General features: G+C 44.2%; 1 protein-coding gene across 1 annotated transcript; it reads left to right on the top strand.

The window, feature by feature from the left end:
- The first annotated feature begins 1,069 nt into the window (after positions 1-1,069).
- On the top strand, positions 1,070-13,420 carry LOC112563113. Its single transcript, XM_025236863.1, has 17 exons — positions 1,070-1,151; positions 2,112-2,151; positions 2,457-2,572; positions 3,096-3,219; positions 3,436-3,582; positions 4,286-4,556; positions 4,802-5,037; positions 5,276-5,712; positions 5,883-6,084; positions 6,274-7,031; positions 7,198-7,433; positions 7,726-7,881; positions 8,107-8,273; positions 8,437-8,761; positions 10,138-10,352; positions 11,940-12,000; positions 12,523-13,420. The coding sequence occupies exons 2-17, from the start codon at positions 2,116-2,118 to the stop codon at positions 12,930-12,932; spliced, it is 3,897 nt and encodes a 1,298-aa protein (XP_025092648.1). The 5' UTR covers positions 1,070-1,151; positions 2,112-2,115; the 3' UTR covers positions 12,933-13,420.
- The last annotated feature ends 23 nt before the right edge of the window (positions 13,421-13,443 follow it).

The raw sequence follows: 13,443 nt of genomic DNA, 5'->3' as shown, positions 1-13,443 counted from the left end.
AAATAGTAGTAATATAAAAAAAAGTAAATCGTACAATAGAGCCTGCTAACTATGAATCACTCTACAATTAAGACTCATAATTCTGCATTATCCTGCAGTTTACACTTCTAACCAGAGGGATGATGTGTGTATCGCAGCACCGAGGCTTGCTGGTTTTGATTTCCATTCGTGTGGTGATAGACTTGCGTCTGATGCATTTGTCTCCTGTTTGTTTGGATTCTTTTTTCGCAACATCATCTCGTCTGATGGCGGCAGACAACCTCGACGTCAGTTGACGCAAACGTGACCTACATTTTCCAGAAGTTACATGTTAGGAGGATTATTTTCCTCCAGATTCCTGACAGCATGTAGGAAAGAAAGAGGTTGGCGAGGGGGGATGGGAGGACCAGGTGGATTAGCTACTTTCTAATGACCTGAACCTTCACCTCTTGACTCCACCTCCCATCAAAGTGTGTGAGAGGTCAAAAAGGAAACAGCACTAGCTTATGATTGGCATTTTACGACCTCGGTGACCTCCCATACGCATGCCCTCTGACCCCTGTCGTGCAGGACGACAAGCAGGCCTTCTTGACCCTCTTGTTAGAAGGTATTTCGCGCCGTATGCTGAGCCGTGCTCTGCTCCCCGCCTGCATCTCTGGCCCCTGTGTGCGGACCCAGCCGCAGATGGCGCGGGACTGACCCCAGGGCAGGATAAGTCAACACACACACATGTCCTAAAACAAAGGAACGCATCTCCGAGAATACCTCCCAGGATTAAAATCCCCCCTTTGTATTCCTCCTCCACGACTTTCTTTCCCCCACCCACTAAAAAAAAAAAAGCTACAACCAAAGACCACCGGAGTCTTGATCCTAACCGAAGGTAACTGTAAAGATACTTTTCCAACCCCTCCTTCCAACTCCAGCATCTTCCAGTCTTGCTTATTCTCTCTCTCCCATCGTCAGCTCCAAACTTCCACTGTAGGCCCCCCCCTTACCCTAATTCTCGTCTCCTGGATTGTTACAGACATAAACCTTTCTTCATCCTCCCGACCTCTCCCCCCAAGGCCGAAATGAGTTGTCACGCATTACAGTGATTACACTAATACCAGACAAGCGCGCGACGAACGCAGCGACAGGATTGAGTACTGGAGCAGACATCTTGAGTGTGAGAGGTCAGTATATAACGGTTCACACTCGTGCTCGGTGCCAAACCTACTCCCAGATGATGTAGGGTATGAAAAAATACTGATCTTACCGGCTGCTTGAGGATTTTCGCTCTAAAGTTTTACTAGTCACACGTTAGGACTTTCTGCTGTTGTTTCCAATGAACAGTAATCAAGATTAATTTAAACATCAAGGGCATTTTTTGGATTAGTCTTCTTATTTATTGCAAAGGATTCTTGGAAAGCAAGGTAAGCTAGGATGCCTTATTATAATCACATTGTTTTTTTGTTTTTTTTTTTTGTTTTTTTTTTTTTAAGAGAAATATTATTTGTGCTCAGATTTATTCATACATTAGCAAATGCTTTTATGGTTTCTTTGTCGTAAATGTTTGTTTGTTTGTTGTTTTCCTTGTCGTTCATCTCTTCATTAGCATGACTGAAATTGTAGCATGCACTATGGTGTAGTGCACCATGCTCAAGGCAGATTAAAATACATTTTTGAGGTTTCACTTAAACACCTCACTTATTTTCTCCAATGTTTTCCTGAGTCAGGAGTTTGACAGACCCTCATGGACGGAAAATATGGTCAAAGGTTTTATAGAGTTTAACAAAGTTTTTCTATACTCGTGAAGCAAAATCTTTGCTTGTCAAATGCTCGTCCAAGTTTGTCTCCTGTAAAGAAATTACTTTAGCATCGCTTGCAACTTTTTACAATTTAGTCTACAGTTGCTGGGTTCTTCGTGATACATGTGAAAAATTCTTCTATTTTGGTTAACATTTTCTTTTCTTACAAATAATCATCATTATTATTATTTTTTGTTGTTACAAAAAGAATTTCTAAGATTTCTTCTCCAATTTCTTGTAAAATTCTTTAAATTGTATTATTTAAATTTCTTTTAAAAAATACTTTAAACGGGAAAAAAATATATATCCTATGGCTCATTTTTGCGTTTTGTTGCTCGCTTGCAGAAGTATGTCCCCTAACGGAGGGTACAATTTAAAATGGATTGTAAGTATGCTGTTGTTCATGCAACATTTACTGCTATAATCTTAGGGCTGTCTCCTAACTTTTAAATAGTTCATTTACAAAGAAAAGAATCCGTACACAAAAAATATTACTCTTTTTGGTTGTTTTCCTTTCTTTAACTCACATATTTCCTTAACAATATTTCTTAGAGAAAACAGAAGCACGCCAATATTAGTCTATTGTCTGTTTCTTTTCCTTGCGTCCACACGTACGAACACACACACAAACATCTCCTAAGTACCAGCCTGTCAGTCAAGTAAAGTTTTTTTCCAAATAAATCCCAACAGACGGCGGTGTCGGTGTTGCTGTTCCTGCTGATGACCTCTGCCCTAGTAACCACCAAAGTGTCGTTGCTGTGGATTTTACGGCTGTATAAATACGAACAGATTCATCCGGCAACATGGTGAACCTTCTGTCTTTGTTTCTCTGTTAATCCTTTCTCTCTCTCTCTTGCTGCGTTTCATATTCTCTTCCCTTGTTAACATAAACCATAATTTATGTCTATCCAATATTTACATGTCAGGGTCGATTAAGTAGATCCATTATTTCCAAAACTATTTAGTATAGAGGAAATCTGTGCTCAAATAATTTTACAACACTTGAATATTAATTATAAATGTTTAGTAAACACCTGTATGCTTTACATTCGTGTGAGCATTGTTTTGAAAGAACGAGCACCCTATTTTAATTATCTCCCTTACGCGCATTTTGAACCTGATGTTAATTACTTTAATTGTTGCGACACGAACTTTGTCGGCGACAACATCCGAGGAGCAGACTGTGTCATAGGGCAGGTCACAAACATGACCTGAGGTTGTGACCTCAACGAGCCGTTGTTGACTCTAGGGTTTGTGACGTCACTACCTGGCTTCATGCCTCTGTGGTTACCTGACTCTTTACCTGGCGCTTTCCTCGTCCCCCTCCAGGTACGTGTTCATCGCCGTGTTGCTGGAGGCGCCGCTTTTGACTCACGTGGTTCACATCGTCTGGAACACACCCTTCATCTACGGAGACCGCCGGCCGTTGCCAAAGAAGTTATTTATTTTGTTGGTAATGTTCACTACATTGCTCTTCTTTCATCTCTCCATTCTCGAAAGTTTAAACAAAGAACATTCCTTCGGTGCTCGAGCGAAAATCTACCTTTTGCTCTCGCTACTTCAAGTGCTAGCTGCTCATTCAAAGTGATATGATAAAACAGTTGCAGTTTTGAGCGATGTTCAGAGAAAATGATAAGAACATGCATAAGTTTGTTTGGTGGTTATGCAGGGAATCCTGGCAAGTGTGTCTGAGAGTGTGGCCATAGCTGTGTTTGCGAGTGAGATATCCTACTTGCTGCCAGAGCCTGTGCTTCTGATGCTGCCAGCTACAGTAATCACTCTCCACGCCATCATCCAGACAAGTCACAGAATAAAGGTTGGTTTTTCGGCTTGTTGACCAAAGGGAAGTAATTAGGTAGAAGCGAGAAATTTAAAGGGAGACAACCTTTCAATAGAAGGAAGAATGCAAGGTTCTGGACGTCAAACGAGAAGAAATGAGGATTCTAACTACAAAGTAATAAAACAAACAACTAAAGATTATTTGCTTATATATATTTTTCTCAAAACGTATTGCCTGTGTAAAATATTGTAGCAATTATCATAAGATGAAACACAAAGACTATCCTTACAGAAGAAAAATAGAAAATCGAAAAAAGAAATAAATTTTGCTAATGGCACTCAAATATTCACAAAAAGAGACGAATTATCCTTCCGTTATATTCAAAGCATTTTCGTCAAATGTAGACAAGAGCTAGGGCTTTAAGTAGTTTGAAATCCTCTACAAACATCTGTGTCATTGTTTTGCTTTAAGTACAGAAAAACCTAGAAAGAAACGGGGAAAAAAACAATAGAAAGATTGTTAAATTACGTGTTTACCTTTTTATGATTTTGGTTTTACGACTTTTATAAATTTTAGATGTTTGTAGTCCTGAAATCAATTAATTCGTTAAAAATAGTTTAATGAGATAAATGATGTACAAGGAGCGAACAAACACAAGACTTTCTTTATAAACTTCCTCCAGTATACACATAATATTGTGAATTAATTTCATTAATTAACTAAGTCGAATTAATTTCAGGAACAAGCGTCCGATGATTTGAGCAAAAGCGACAGCGGTGACTCCGGGAAAAGCAAAGGGAGGCGATCGCTGGTGAACTGCCTGGGCATCCTGATGAGCAGTTATCTGTTCTGGACGCCAGCAGGCGTGGCCACCATCCTCTACTCGTGCTCCTCCTTTAACGTGGGGCTGTGGGGAACCCTCGCCCTCCCCATCGTCGTCCTCGTCCTCTCCGCTACCTGGAGCCCGCACCTGCAAACCACGGTGATCACGGCCAGGGTCAAAGGGCAAGGTCAGCAAAGTACTTTCTCTCTCTCTTTCTATTTCTCTTTAGCTCGTATTCATGAAGCGAGGGCAAGTCATAACCCAGGGACGAAATGCGGGATATTAATGACGAATTACTGTGTCTGTAGTTACGACAGACTGTAGATGTTGATATATGTTACTTTACCACAGGGAAGCTTTGCCGCTGTTTGAGTATCCAGACTTGTTTATTTCTCGCTGTGGAATTAATCTCATTTATTTTGTTTATTTCAGAGTTCGGCCCAAGAAATTCGATGCTGTCCCTTGTCTACGCGTCCTTTCGCGTGGTGACCATCCCTGCCACGCTGTTCGTTATCATGTTCTTCAGGATGGAGGCTTTCCGCTGTGACATCGTGAGGTTCATGACGCACGTGGTCTATGACGTCACTGACTCCCGCGTGTGGCTGCCCCTGCTTGTGACGTGTCTCTTCGGTCTGGTCACCGTCATGATCGCCGGTGTAGCCTCCAAGGTAAAACTCTTCCTCCCTGCCAACCCCTGGGCTCCAAACACCACGCTTCCCTGTAGTAGAGGATATGAGAGAAAATGTCGGCCATGATGTTTTGTTGTAGTCTGTGTTAGGTCTCATACTGTTACATCATAAACTGTTAGGTGCTGTAAAAACGGTCGGAGGCAGACTGCCAAATAGGTATTGTCTTTTGTCGTGTACGCGTACAAATGCAGAATCACGCCCCATGTTTGTCCACCAGGTGGCGCTCACGAACCCAGGCGTTCGCTTGCCCGCCCTCGCAACGCCAGCAGCAACCCTGGCCTTCGCCACGCTCCTGTGGCGGGATCTGGAGAGCGAGGCCTTCTGGGAACTGTCTGGCGATGACGTCTTCTCCTGGACCGCTTCCGGCGTAGTCCTTCTGGCCTGGCTGGTGACCTTTGCACTTCCTGGCGTTGCTCTGGTCAAGACGCCTCGCAAGTTTTTCGGACCTTTCGCCGAGAACTTCTTCGCCTTTTCCTGGAGACCCTTCTTCCTCGAGCAATTCGCCATGCTGAACACTCAAGTGCCGGAGGACGCCGAGGACGAGGACGCGAGCCGTGCTGGGAATGCGATAGTGGAATGTTCTGGAAAAAAGGGAGCGAAGCGAGTTTTTATCTGCACCACGATGTACAGAGAGACTGAGGTGGAAATGAGAAGGTTAGTTGTAGTTGATGATGATGCTGTGATATGATCGTTTATGTATCACCTGTCATCTGGGATGTAAAACGACAGAGGAAAGGTTTCATCACATATATCGTTAAATTGCAACATCTATCGTTAATTTGATTAGCAACATTCATGACCCATGACCTTTCTTTTCTGGACAGATACCTGAACAGCTTGAAGCGAGCGTTCATGTCAAGCAAACTGCAGGACACTGCACTGGAAGCTCACATCTTCCTGGACAACTGCATCACGGAGACCTCTGACGTCAACGGCTACGCCAGACAGCTGTTAACGCTTATCACACAGGTGCTGCACGTCACACCGCAGGCGCTTGTACGTCACGCAACGCCATACGGCTGTCAGGTACGTCACTCGAACGTTCTACGGGGTGTCGGGGTCATTGGTGGGTTTATTTGACACAAACCCGCTTCCACAAAGCTGTGATTGATGGGGGGAGAGGTAATGGCGGCGGAGGAAAGCACAGCTTCTCCATTCACCATGACAACAAGTGAACATAACCATTAAATCAAGCTCACTGTGGGTTTTTTCCAGGTCTCCTGCTGCTGTATAGGAGGCAAGAAACTGTTCGTGCACTGCAAAGACGGTCGCAAGTTCAAGATCAAGAAGCGATGGAGTCAGGTGATGTACATGAGGTACATTCTCGACCACCGCTCCAGGTGCGCAACACAAACCCTCTCACCTCCACCAGAACTTTCATGCACGAAAGAGCAGAATAACTTCAGGGGGTGGAACATAACGCCTGGCAGCGGTTCGTCCGGGGAGGCAGCAAAGCCAGAAGGGACCGGAAGTGTGTGGTTCTGCAGCGAACAGATGTTGCCGTCTGCCGCAACCGAGTCCTTGAGGAAAATTCTGAACGAACCACAGAACAGTCTCTCCAATATCGAGGCTTGCCCCAAGAACGACTGCAAACATCTCTCCCTTCTCGACCAGCGCCACCTAGACGAATCTGGAAGCGAGAGCGCCTTCGGAAGTGACGCGTGGAACGACATCTACGCCGCCGCTGCGTCCTCGATGGAGAGCACCACCTCCGGCAACTGCAGCGACGCGGAGGACGAGTCCAGTGTCATGACCCTACGTGGCACCCTCGCTGCCAGTTCACGCCTCAAGAAACAAACAGTCGAGGAATGGCGGAACGGTTCCAGCGGACTCTCAACAGTCAACCTTGCCAGCAAGGAGGGACGAGGAACGGGGATGGTCGACCAGTCCTGCGTTCCTTTGCAAAGTCTGTTGACTTCTGGAATGGGTGGTCCCGATGCTGCCATGTATTCGCTGTTTGGAGATGATACCGAGTGAGTATACAAACATTGGCATGTTTGTTTGTTTGCCTGTGTGCTCTGAAGTCAACAGGTAATCGTGAGTGTAGACCCTCCCGCTACTACTCCCTCTACTACTGAGTTAAAGGGAGGTAACCTAAATTTTAAAAAAAATGGTACAAGTGGCTGCCGTCACTTGCAGAGACACCAACGCCCGAGAGCAGCCGTCGTCCACGTGGTACAGCGGGACCAGAGGGATGGATGACGACGTCTACATCCTGGCAACTGACGCCGACACTGAGTTCAGCGGCAGCAGCGTGCGGGTCCTGCTGGACCTCTGCAACGCAGACCGTTCTCTCGGTGCTGCTTGCGGCCGAACGGTGCCTGTGGGAGGCTGGAAGCCCATCGTGTGGTACCAGAAGTTTGAATATGCAAAAGGTAAGCGCATGCGCACACTGTATATGACCTTTGGTCTCATTCTAGTGAGGACAGGGAGGTGGGAAAACCAGGATAAGGACCACGTGTTCACAATATTGGAAATGCTCTCTACAAATTATTATTATTATTATTATTATTATTATTATTATTATTATTATTATTATTATTATTATTATTATTATTATCTGGAATGTTTCATTTGGCTTAGGTGGGTCTTTAAAGAGCTGATCCTTGGGTGCCTGCGCATCTCCTCTGCAGTTTCACTAGTCCATGTAATTCCAATCTCTTGCAGATTTCTGGCTGGTCAAATCCTCCCAGAACGTGATTGGATCAGTCACCTGCTGTCCCGGATGTTTCAGCCTTTACCGTGGGTCCGCTCTTCGTGACGTCATGACAACCTTTTCCAGCCCCAGCCAATCGGCGTATGACACGCTGGTCAAGGATCACGGTGAGTTCCAACCACGCAGGAACTAACACCGATCAAAAAATCTGACAGACCCTAATACATCCCTTCACTCCATCCAGATTCAAAGTTTATCTCTTAACATGGTCGTCCTCGTGTGTAGTGCCAAGTCCATCATCGACAAGATCATCAACATCCATGCAATAGACATTGTCAACGAGTTCTGGAGGATTCAATTTTAATTATCTTAATTATTTTCCTTTCCAACAGGCGAGGACAGGTGGCTGTGCACGTTGCTGATGCAGCAGGGGTGGAAGCTGGAGTACGCAGACAAGTGCCGCAACTCCACTCACTGTCCAGAGACGTGCGGAGAGTTCATGAGGCAACGCCGGCGGTGGGTTCTTTCCGAGCTCTCCAATATGATGCTGATTTTTCAGGTAGACCACTCACCTATCCCCCACTTCTCTTTTGAAATACTTCCTTCCCTTGTCTTCCACATGCTTTCAAAGCAATCATCCAAAAACCTTGGTCAAAGCTTCGTGCATGTTCGCCATGTTAAGAGACGGAGCTGTGTACACAGTGTTCGTCCTTGTCCCGCAGGGGCTGTGGGGACTCGTCAAGAGCAACGCCGCCTTTTCCGCCATGTTCGTGCTGTCGCTGCTGCACATGTTCGTGTGGGTGCTGCTGTCGCCGTCCACCACCCTGGTGGTGACGTGCGTCAGCTTTCACGTCCTGTACCACCTGCCTGTGACGTACACGGCGCCAGCGGCCTACGGCGTCATTCTGATCTACTTTGCCATGTGCGTCACTCAGCCACGTCAGACGCAGCGACTGGTGACGCAGGCCATCGTGCTGCTGATGGCGGCTGTCATGGTAGCCGTTAGCGTGGGGTTCGTGCAATACGTCATCGACACGCTGCAAACAGGTGAGAAGACATGTTTAAAGGCCTACTGGGGTACAATATGTCAGATGGCATGGTAAGGCGCAGCGCAAGGACGCTACTTCCCCAAAATGTCGGTGAATATCCTAGTTATCCTTAGGATACAAATATCGTCATGCTAAAAAATGGATCTGAATCATGACGTCATGTTTGTATATCTCTCTCATTGGCTGAGGCCTTTACAACAGTAGTGTACAGATGTACAGCCCTGACGTCTGAGTTGTGGACCTTTATATGCACGGTGAAGGCTCAAGACCTGTGTCATGGACAATAAAGCAGGGTATTGTTTAATGAAATAATATCTCGCACTGATTGGTCTACTCATTATAAACAATGCCATCCACTAGACTTTTAACCAGACGGTTTTTAATTTGAAGTGCTAACCCCTCGTTCTCAAATTTCCCCCCCCCCCAAAAAAAAAAATGTTGACGCTTGTCAGCCTACTCCCTGCGCCTGATTATGCAACAAATGAATCATGTTCAGCACTTGACCTATGACCCTTGTTCAGGGCTTGTTAGAGAGAGCCATCTGTGTGTCTTTGTCCATCCGAGATTTAATAGCTTTCGGTTTCGAACGCTATATATATATATCGTAATAAACTATAAGTAAGTAGATTGTGTATTTGCATAAGAAGATTTTCGAGGCTCAGCGATTGTTGTTTCCGACTCAGGAGACTGGCAGATGTCGGACTAAACGTCATTCTTCTCATCTGCCAAGAAAAGGCGCTTGCACACACACACAAACACACATGCACACATTGTGACACACTAAAACATCAATGAAGTAATAAATGGTAATAAAAACAAATAATAAGAAAAAGGAGAATAATACTGTTATTTCTTCCATATCTTTGCTTTCCCCATTGCGATTAGGGCAAAAAGTAAACAAACAAACAAAACAATAACAGACGACACGCGAAGGCCAATACACGACATAAAGATGTTTAGAAACTCAGAAATACATAAAATATAAATAAAGTGTTAATGTCAACATATTTTGTTTTTTAGTGTTGTAAATATACACAACAGCTTTTTCTAAAGTAAGTATCAACTGTCTTACATGGACTTGCACGTGATCACGAGCTTTTATCGTCACCATCATCAATCATATTCATTATTTCAAGTTAGATGTACCACAGTCCAATGGTGAGATCCAGTAGGGAGTTCAAAGGCGATGTTTTTAGTGTATTTTATTTAGAAATGTCGTGTGTCTAGCATTATTCTCATCATTTTTCTTTATCCTCCTCCTCCTCCTCCTCCTCCTCATCATCATCATCATCATCATCATCATTCCCATCGTCATCTTCGTCATCATCATCATTAAGGAGAAGTAGTCACGTGTCACGACCATTTTGATGGCAGATGTGGCCGAGAGCGGGGGCGTGAGGTTCAAGCCCTACTTTCTGGTGCTGGTGCTGATAATCGCCACGATGTACGCGGCGCTGCTGCACGCCAGCGAGGGTCACACCCTGGTGTACGGACTGGTGTACGCCGCCATCTTCCCCTCCATGTTCCTCACCCTCCCCATCTACTCCGTGGCCAACATGGTGGACACTTCGTGGGGGACACGAGAAGGGGTAAGAGCGCTCGCCGCACGTGACAATGACAAAGACATTTAGCATCACACACTCTTCAACATTATTTTGTCTGAACTATGGCTGACAGTCGGCAAGAGTAGCCTCCCCCCAACATAATAAACTTCTTTGTTATGAAAGTTTTGTGAAGTTTTGGGAAACAGTGATTGAAAACTGAAAGAAGTCTTGATTGCCGTTAAGGACCGTTATGAGTAGTTTCTCAGAAACCTTTTCAATTGAGCGGAAGGACGAGGTGACTGGCGTTTCCTGGTGATCTTGAACCTCGTTGATTGCGATTGTTGGTAAACAATCAAGCCCTGTGTCTGGCATGTTTATAATTCTTACCTTTACTTGATACGATGGTACCTGGGTAATTAGAGGGGCGTGAGACCTGATAGTGGAGGATCAAGAAAAATATAAAGTGAAATTATCGGCTAAATGAGACGATTTAGTTAATTAAACCATTTTAAAGCTTGAAGACTTAAAGCCACCAGATCGAAACTCACCATGACACCTGTTGAGAGGGGTGTGTTTGGGGGTAGAGGGTCTGGGGGAGAAGCTTGAAGAACAACAAGAAAAAATAATCCAGATTAGACACCTTGACTTTTTAGATATGCAACGGGGTGGGGATGTGGGTGTTGCGGGGTGGAGGGCAATCAGGACCTATCTCTGACGAATATTTAAGGGCGTATCCTTCAGCCATGAACCTTAGCTTCTCTGATTCAACATTTAATTAACGTCCAACTGGCGGCAGACGCGCCAAAGTGGGGCACAGCTTGATCCCAGGGTTCACACAGCTTTGCCAGTAGATTGTCCCTTGCCACCGGGTCCTTCACAGAATGGACCCCCACTTCCGGTAGGCGAGATAAAAACGGAAGGATCCCTACCTCGAATATGTCAGATCAGACACACGATCTCTGTCTCTCTCTGGGTCCTGGACGAGATCAGGAAGTGAGCAGGACGAGGCTCTGAAGGGTGGATGACGTCATGATAACGAGAGGGTCAAAGCTCGACGCGAACCAGGAACAAAGCCGCTAGAGTAAGCAAGAGATTGGCGAAGCTTCAGTGACAGACTGGAGCTAATGAATATTTCCTATATTATATATGAAATGAAGCGAGGAGGGGCTAGTGATCAGTTTGTTTCCCCAACATTACCGTTATAAAATGTTTGTTTCTTCCTTTTTACCCTCAAATCCAACTCATCGTTCAATCTAAGGAAGCTTAGTTAGCAAAGAAAATTTGTTTGCAAGGAACTGTCTTTTGATTACTCTTTACTATACAGTCTTTACATATATTAAATCCATCTTGTCTGCATTCTAACCTCAGTGACATTACACGTGTGTCTACCTCTGTCTGTAGTCATTACCTATGACCTCACAGCCACTTATGTTGAGACCGTTAAGTTACTGGAAGAATACAAATCTTTAGAAGTGGAGAGAGAAAAAAAACTTATTTCTGCGGCTCACAATCTTTATCTGACCGTTTTTTTAGAGACAGTCAAATTTTAAGGCAGAGGTGAAACTGTAAAGTTGTTGTCCAAATGTTTATTTATTTTTTCAAAGTTGATTTATTCAAACTCCAATTTTCCAGGAACCTAGCAAGTCCTGCTGCCAGTCGGTTATGGTGGAACAGGATGAATCAGATGATAAAGGTCTGGACTATTTATAGTCGTGTTTGTTTAGTTTAGGATTGTTTTGTTTTTGTTTATTGCTTTTTTTTAATTTTCTTTGGTTTTAGTCGCTGACTTCTCCCAAAATAAGTTTTGTACAAACATTCACAGCAAGTCTGGGTAGTCTTTGGGGGTTATCTGCCCAAGTGGTCCTGTGAAAGGAATATTACTAATAGTAAATGTTCATTAGTGTCTACTAAAACACTTATATTAATTTTGTGATAGTAAAATGTATTATCGAGACCAAAAAGTAAATAAAAGGACTAAACAACAAACAATTATTAAATGACCGGTTAAAAATATGTGAGTAAAAATAAGTTTTAAAAGTAAATCCTAAAGCAGGGATTGATTCCTAGACTAGAAACTTCGACAATGTAAGATTTCACTCGGGTACTCTTTGGAAATGAACCTTTCTGCAGAGAATGAAGGAGAGAGCATGGGAGGGGGATTCCCCAGTCTCACCTACTCCCTACTCTTACCTCCTCTACTGACTTTTTATTTCAGAGACAACCGAATTTCATTTCAAAACTCGAGACCTCCAACCGCTGTCCGCCGGCGACCCACAGCAAGTGGAGGAACACCGTTTCTGGAACCGTTTGAAAGAAACGGTTTTGGGATGCGAGGTGAACTGCGGGGAGACGGAGCGGAACCTGAGGAGGGACCTGTTCCGGCTTCGAACCCTGTGTGTTGCCGTCGTCTTCGTCCTCAACTCAGCTTGGTACGTCCTGCTGACGGCCGTGTACGTGTTTGTGGACAACGACGTAGTCTGCTACGTCATCGCGTCGCTCTTCAGTTTCTCCCTCGTCGTGCAGCTGCTGGGGATGACGTCATACAAGATGGAGGAGTTCTTCAAGACGTACCTCGTGAAGAAAATGCCGCGGACTGCGCCGGTGTGGGTGAGAGAGAAGTTCTGAAGATGGTTCGGGCAGCTGTGGTTGATTGTCAGGGAGGAAATCATTCGCACAAACACATGTGTATGATGCTTGTATGTGAGTGTGTGCTGGAATCATCATCATCATCATCATCATTATTTTCTTTTTCATTTTCTTTCGCTCTTTCATTCCCTACAGAAAATACTATTTTAATATGGACACTCATGAACATCATCGCATTATGTCCTTTGATGATGCGTGCTATCCTCTTTTTAATCTTAAAACTATTATTGTTGGAACAAAAATTTCATTGAATAATGTACATATAATGTATTATTATGTATTGTGTACATATACTGTATCACTATGTGTACATATACTATATTACTATGTGTTATCCATGTTGTGCAATATCGTAATGTTGTTTACAGAAATAAACAGGAAAAGCTCGAGCAGTCGTGTTTCTAGTGCTACTTAATGTGTGTAAAATGAAATGTTTCTCTTCCTCTTCCTGTACAACATCTGTTTCTACCTCTACCGTAACTACACCACG

Source organism: Pomacea canaliculata, linkage group LG4, assembly GCF_003073045.1.
Source record: "Pomacea canaliculata isolate SZHN2017 linkage group LG4, ASM307304v1, whole genome shotgun sequence".
In the NCBI taxonomy this organism is placed as follows: domain Eukaryota; kingdom Metazoa; phylum Mollusca; class Gastropoda; order Architaenioglossa; family Ampullariidae; genus Pomacea; species Pomacea canaliculata.
The sequence above is the reverse complement of the archived record's forward strand: the minus strand, read 5'-3'. Positions and strand labels throughout refer to the sequence as shown.

What these genes read in the sequence shown, in the direction of transcription:
- LOC112563113 (XM_025236863.1), top strand. Translation starts at nt 2,116, where the DNA reads ATGTCCCCTAACGGAGGGTACAATTTAAAATGGATT. An exon ending in AGACAAGTCACAGAATAAAG is followed by an intron (nt 3,583 to 4,285) that starts GTTGGTTTTTCG and finishes AATTAATTTCAG; the next exon opens with GAACAAGCGTCCGATGATTT. An exon ending in GAAGTTTGAATATGCAAAAG is followed by an intron (nt 7,434 to 7,725) that starts GTAAGCGCATGC and finishes AATCTCTTGCAG; the next exon opens with ATTTCTGGCTGGTCAAATCC.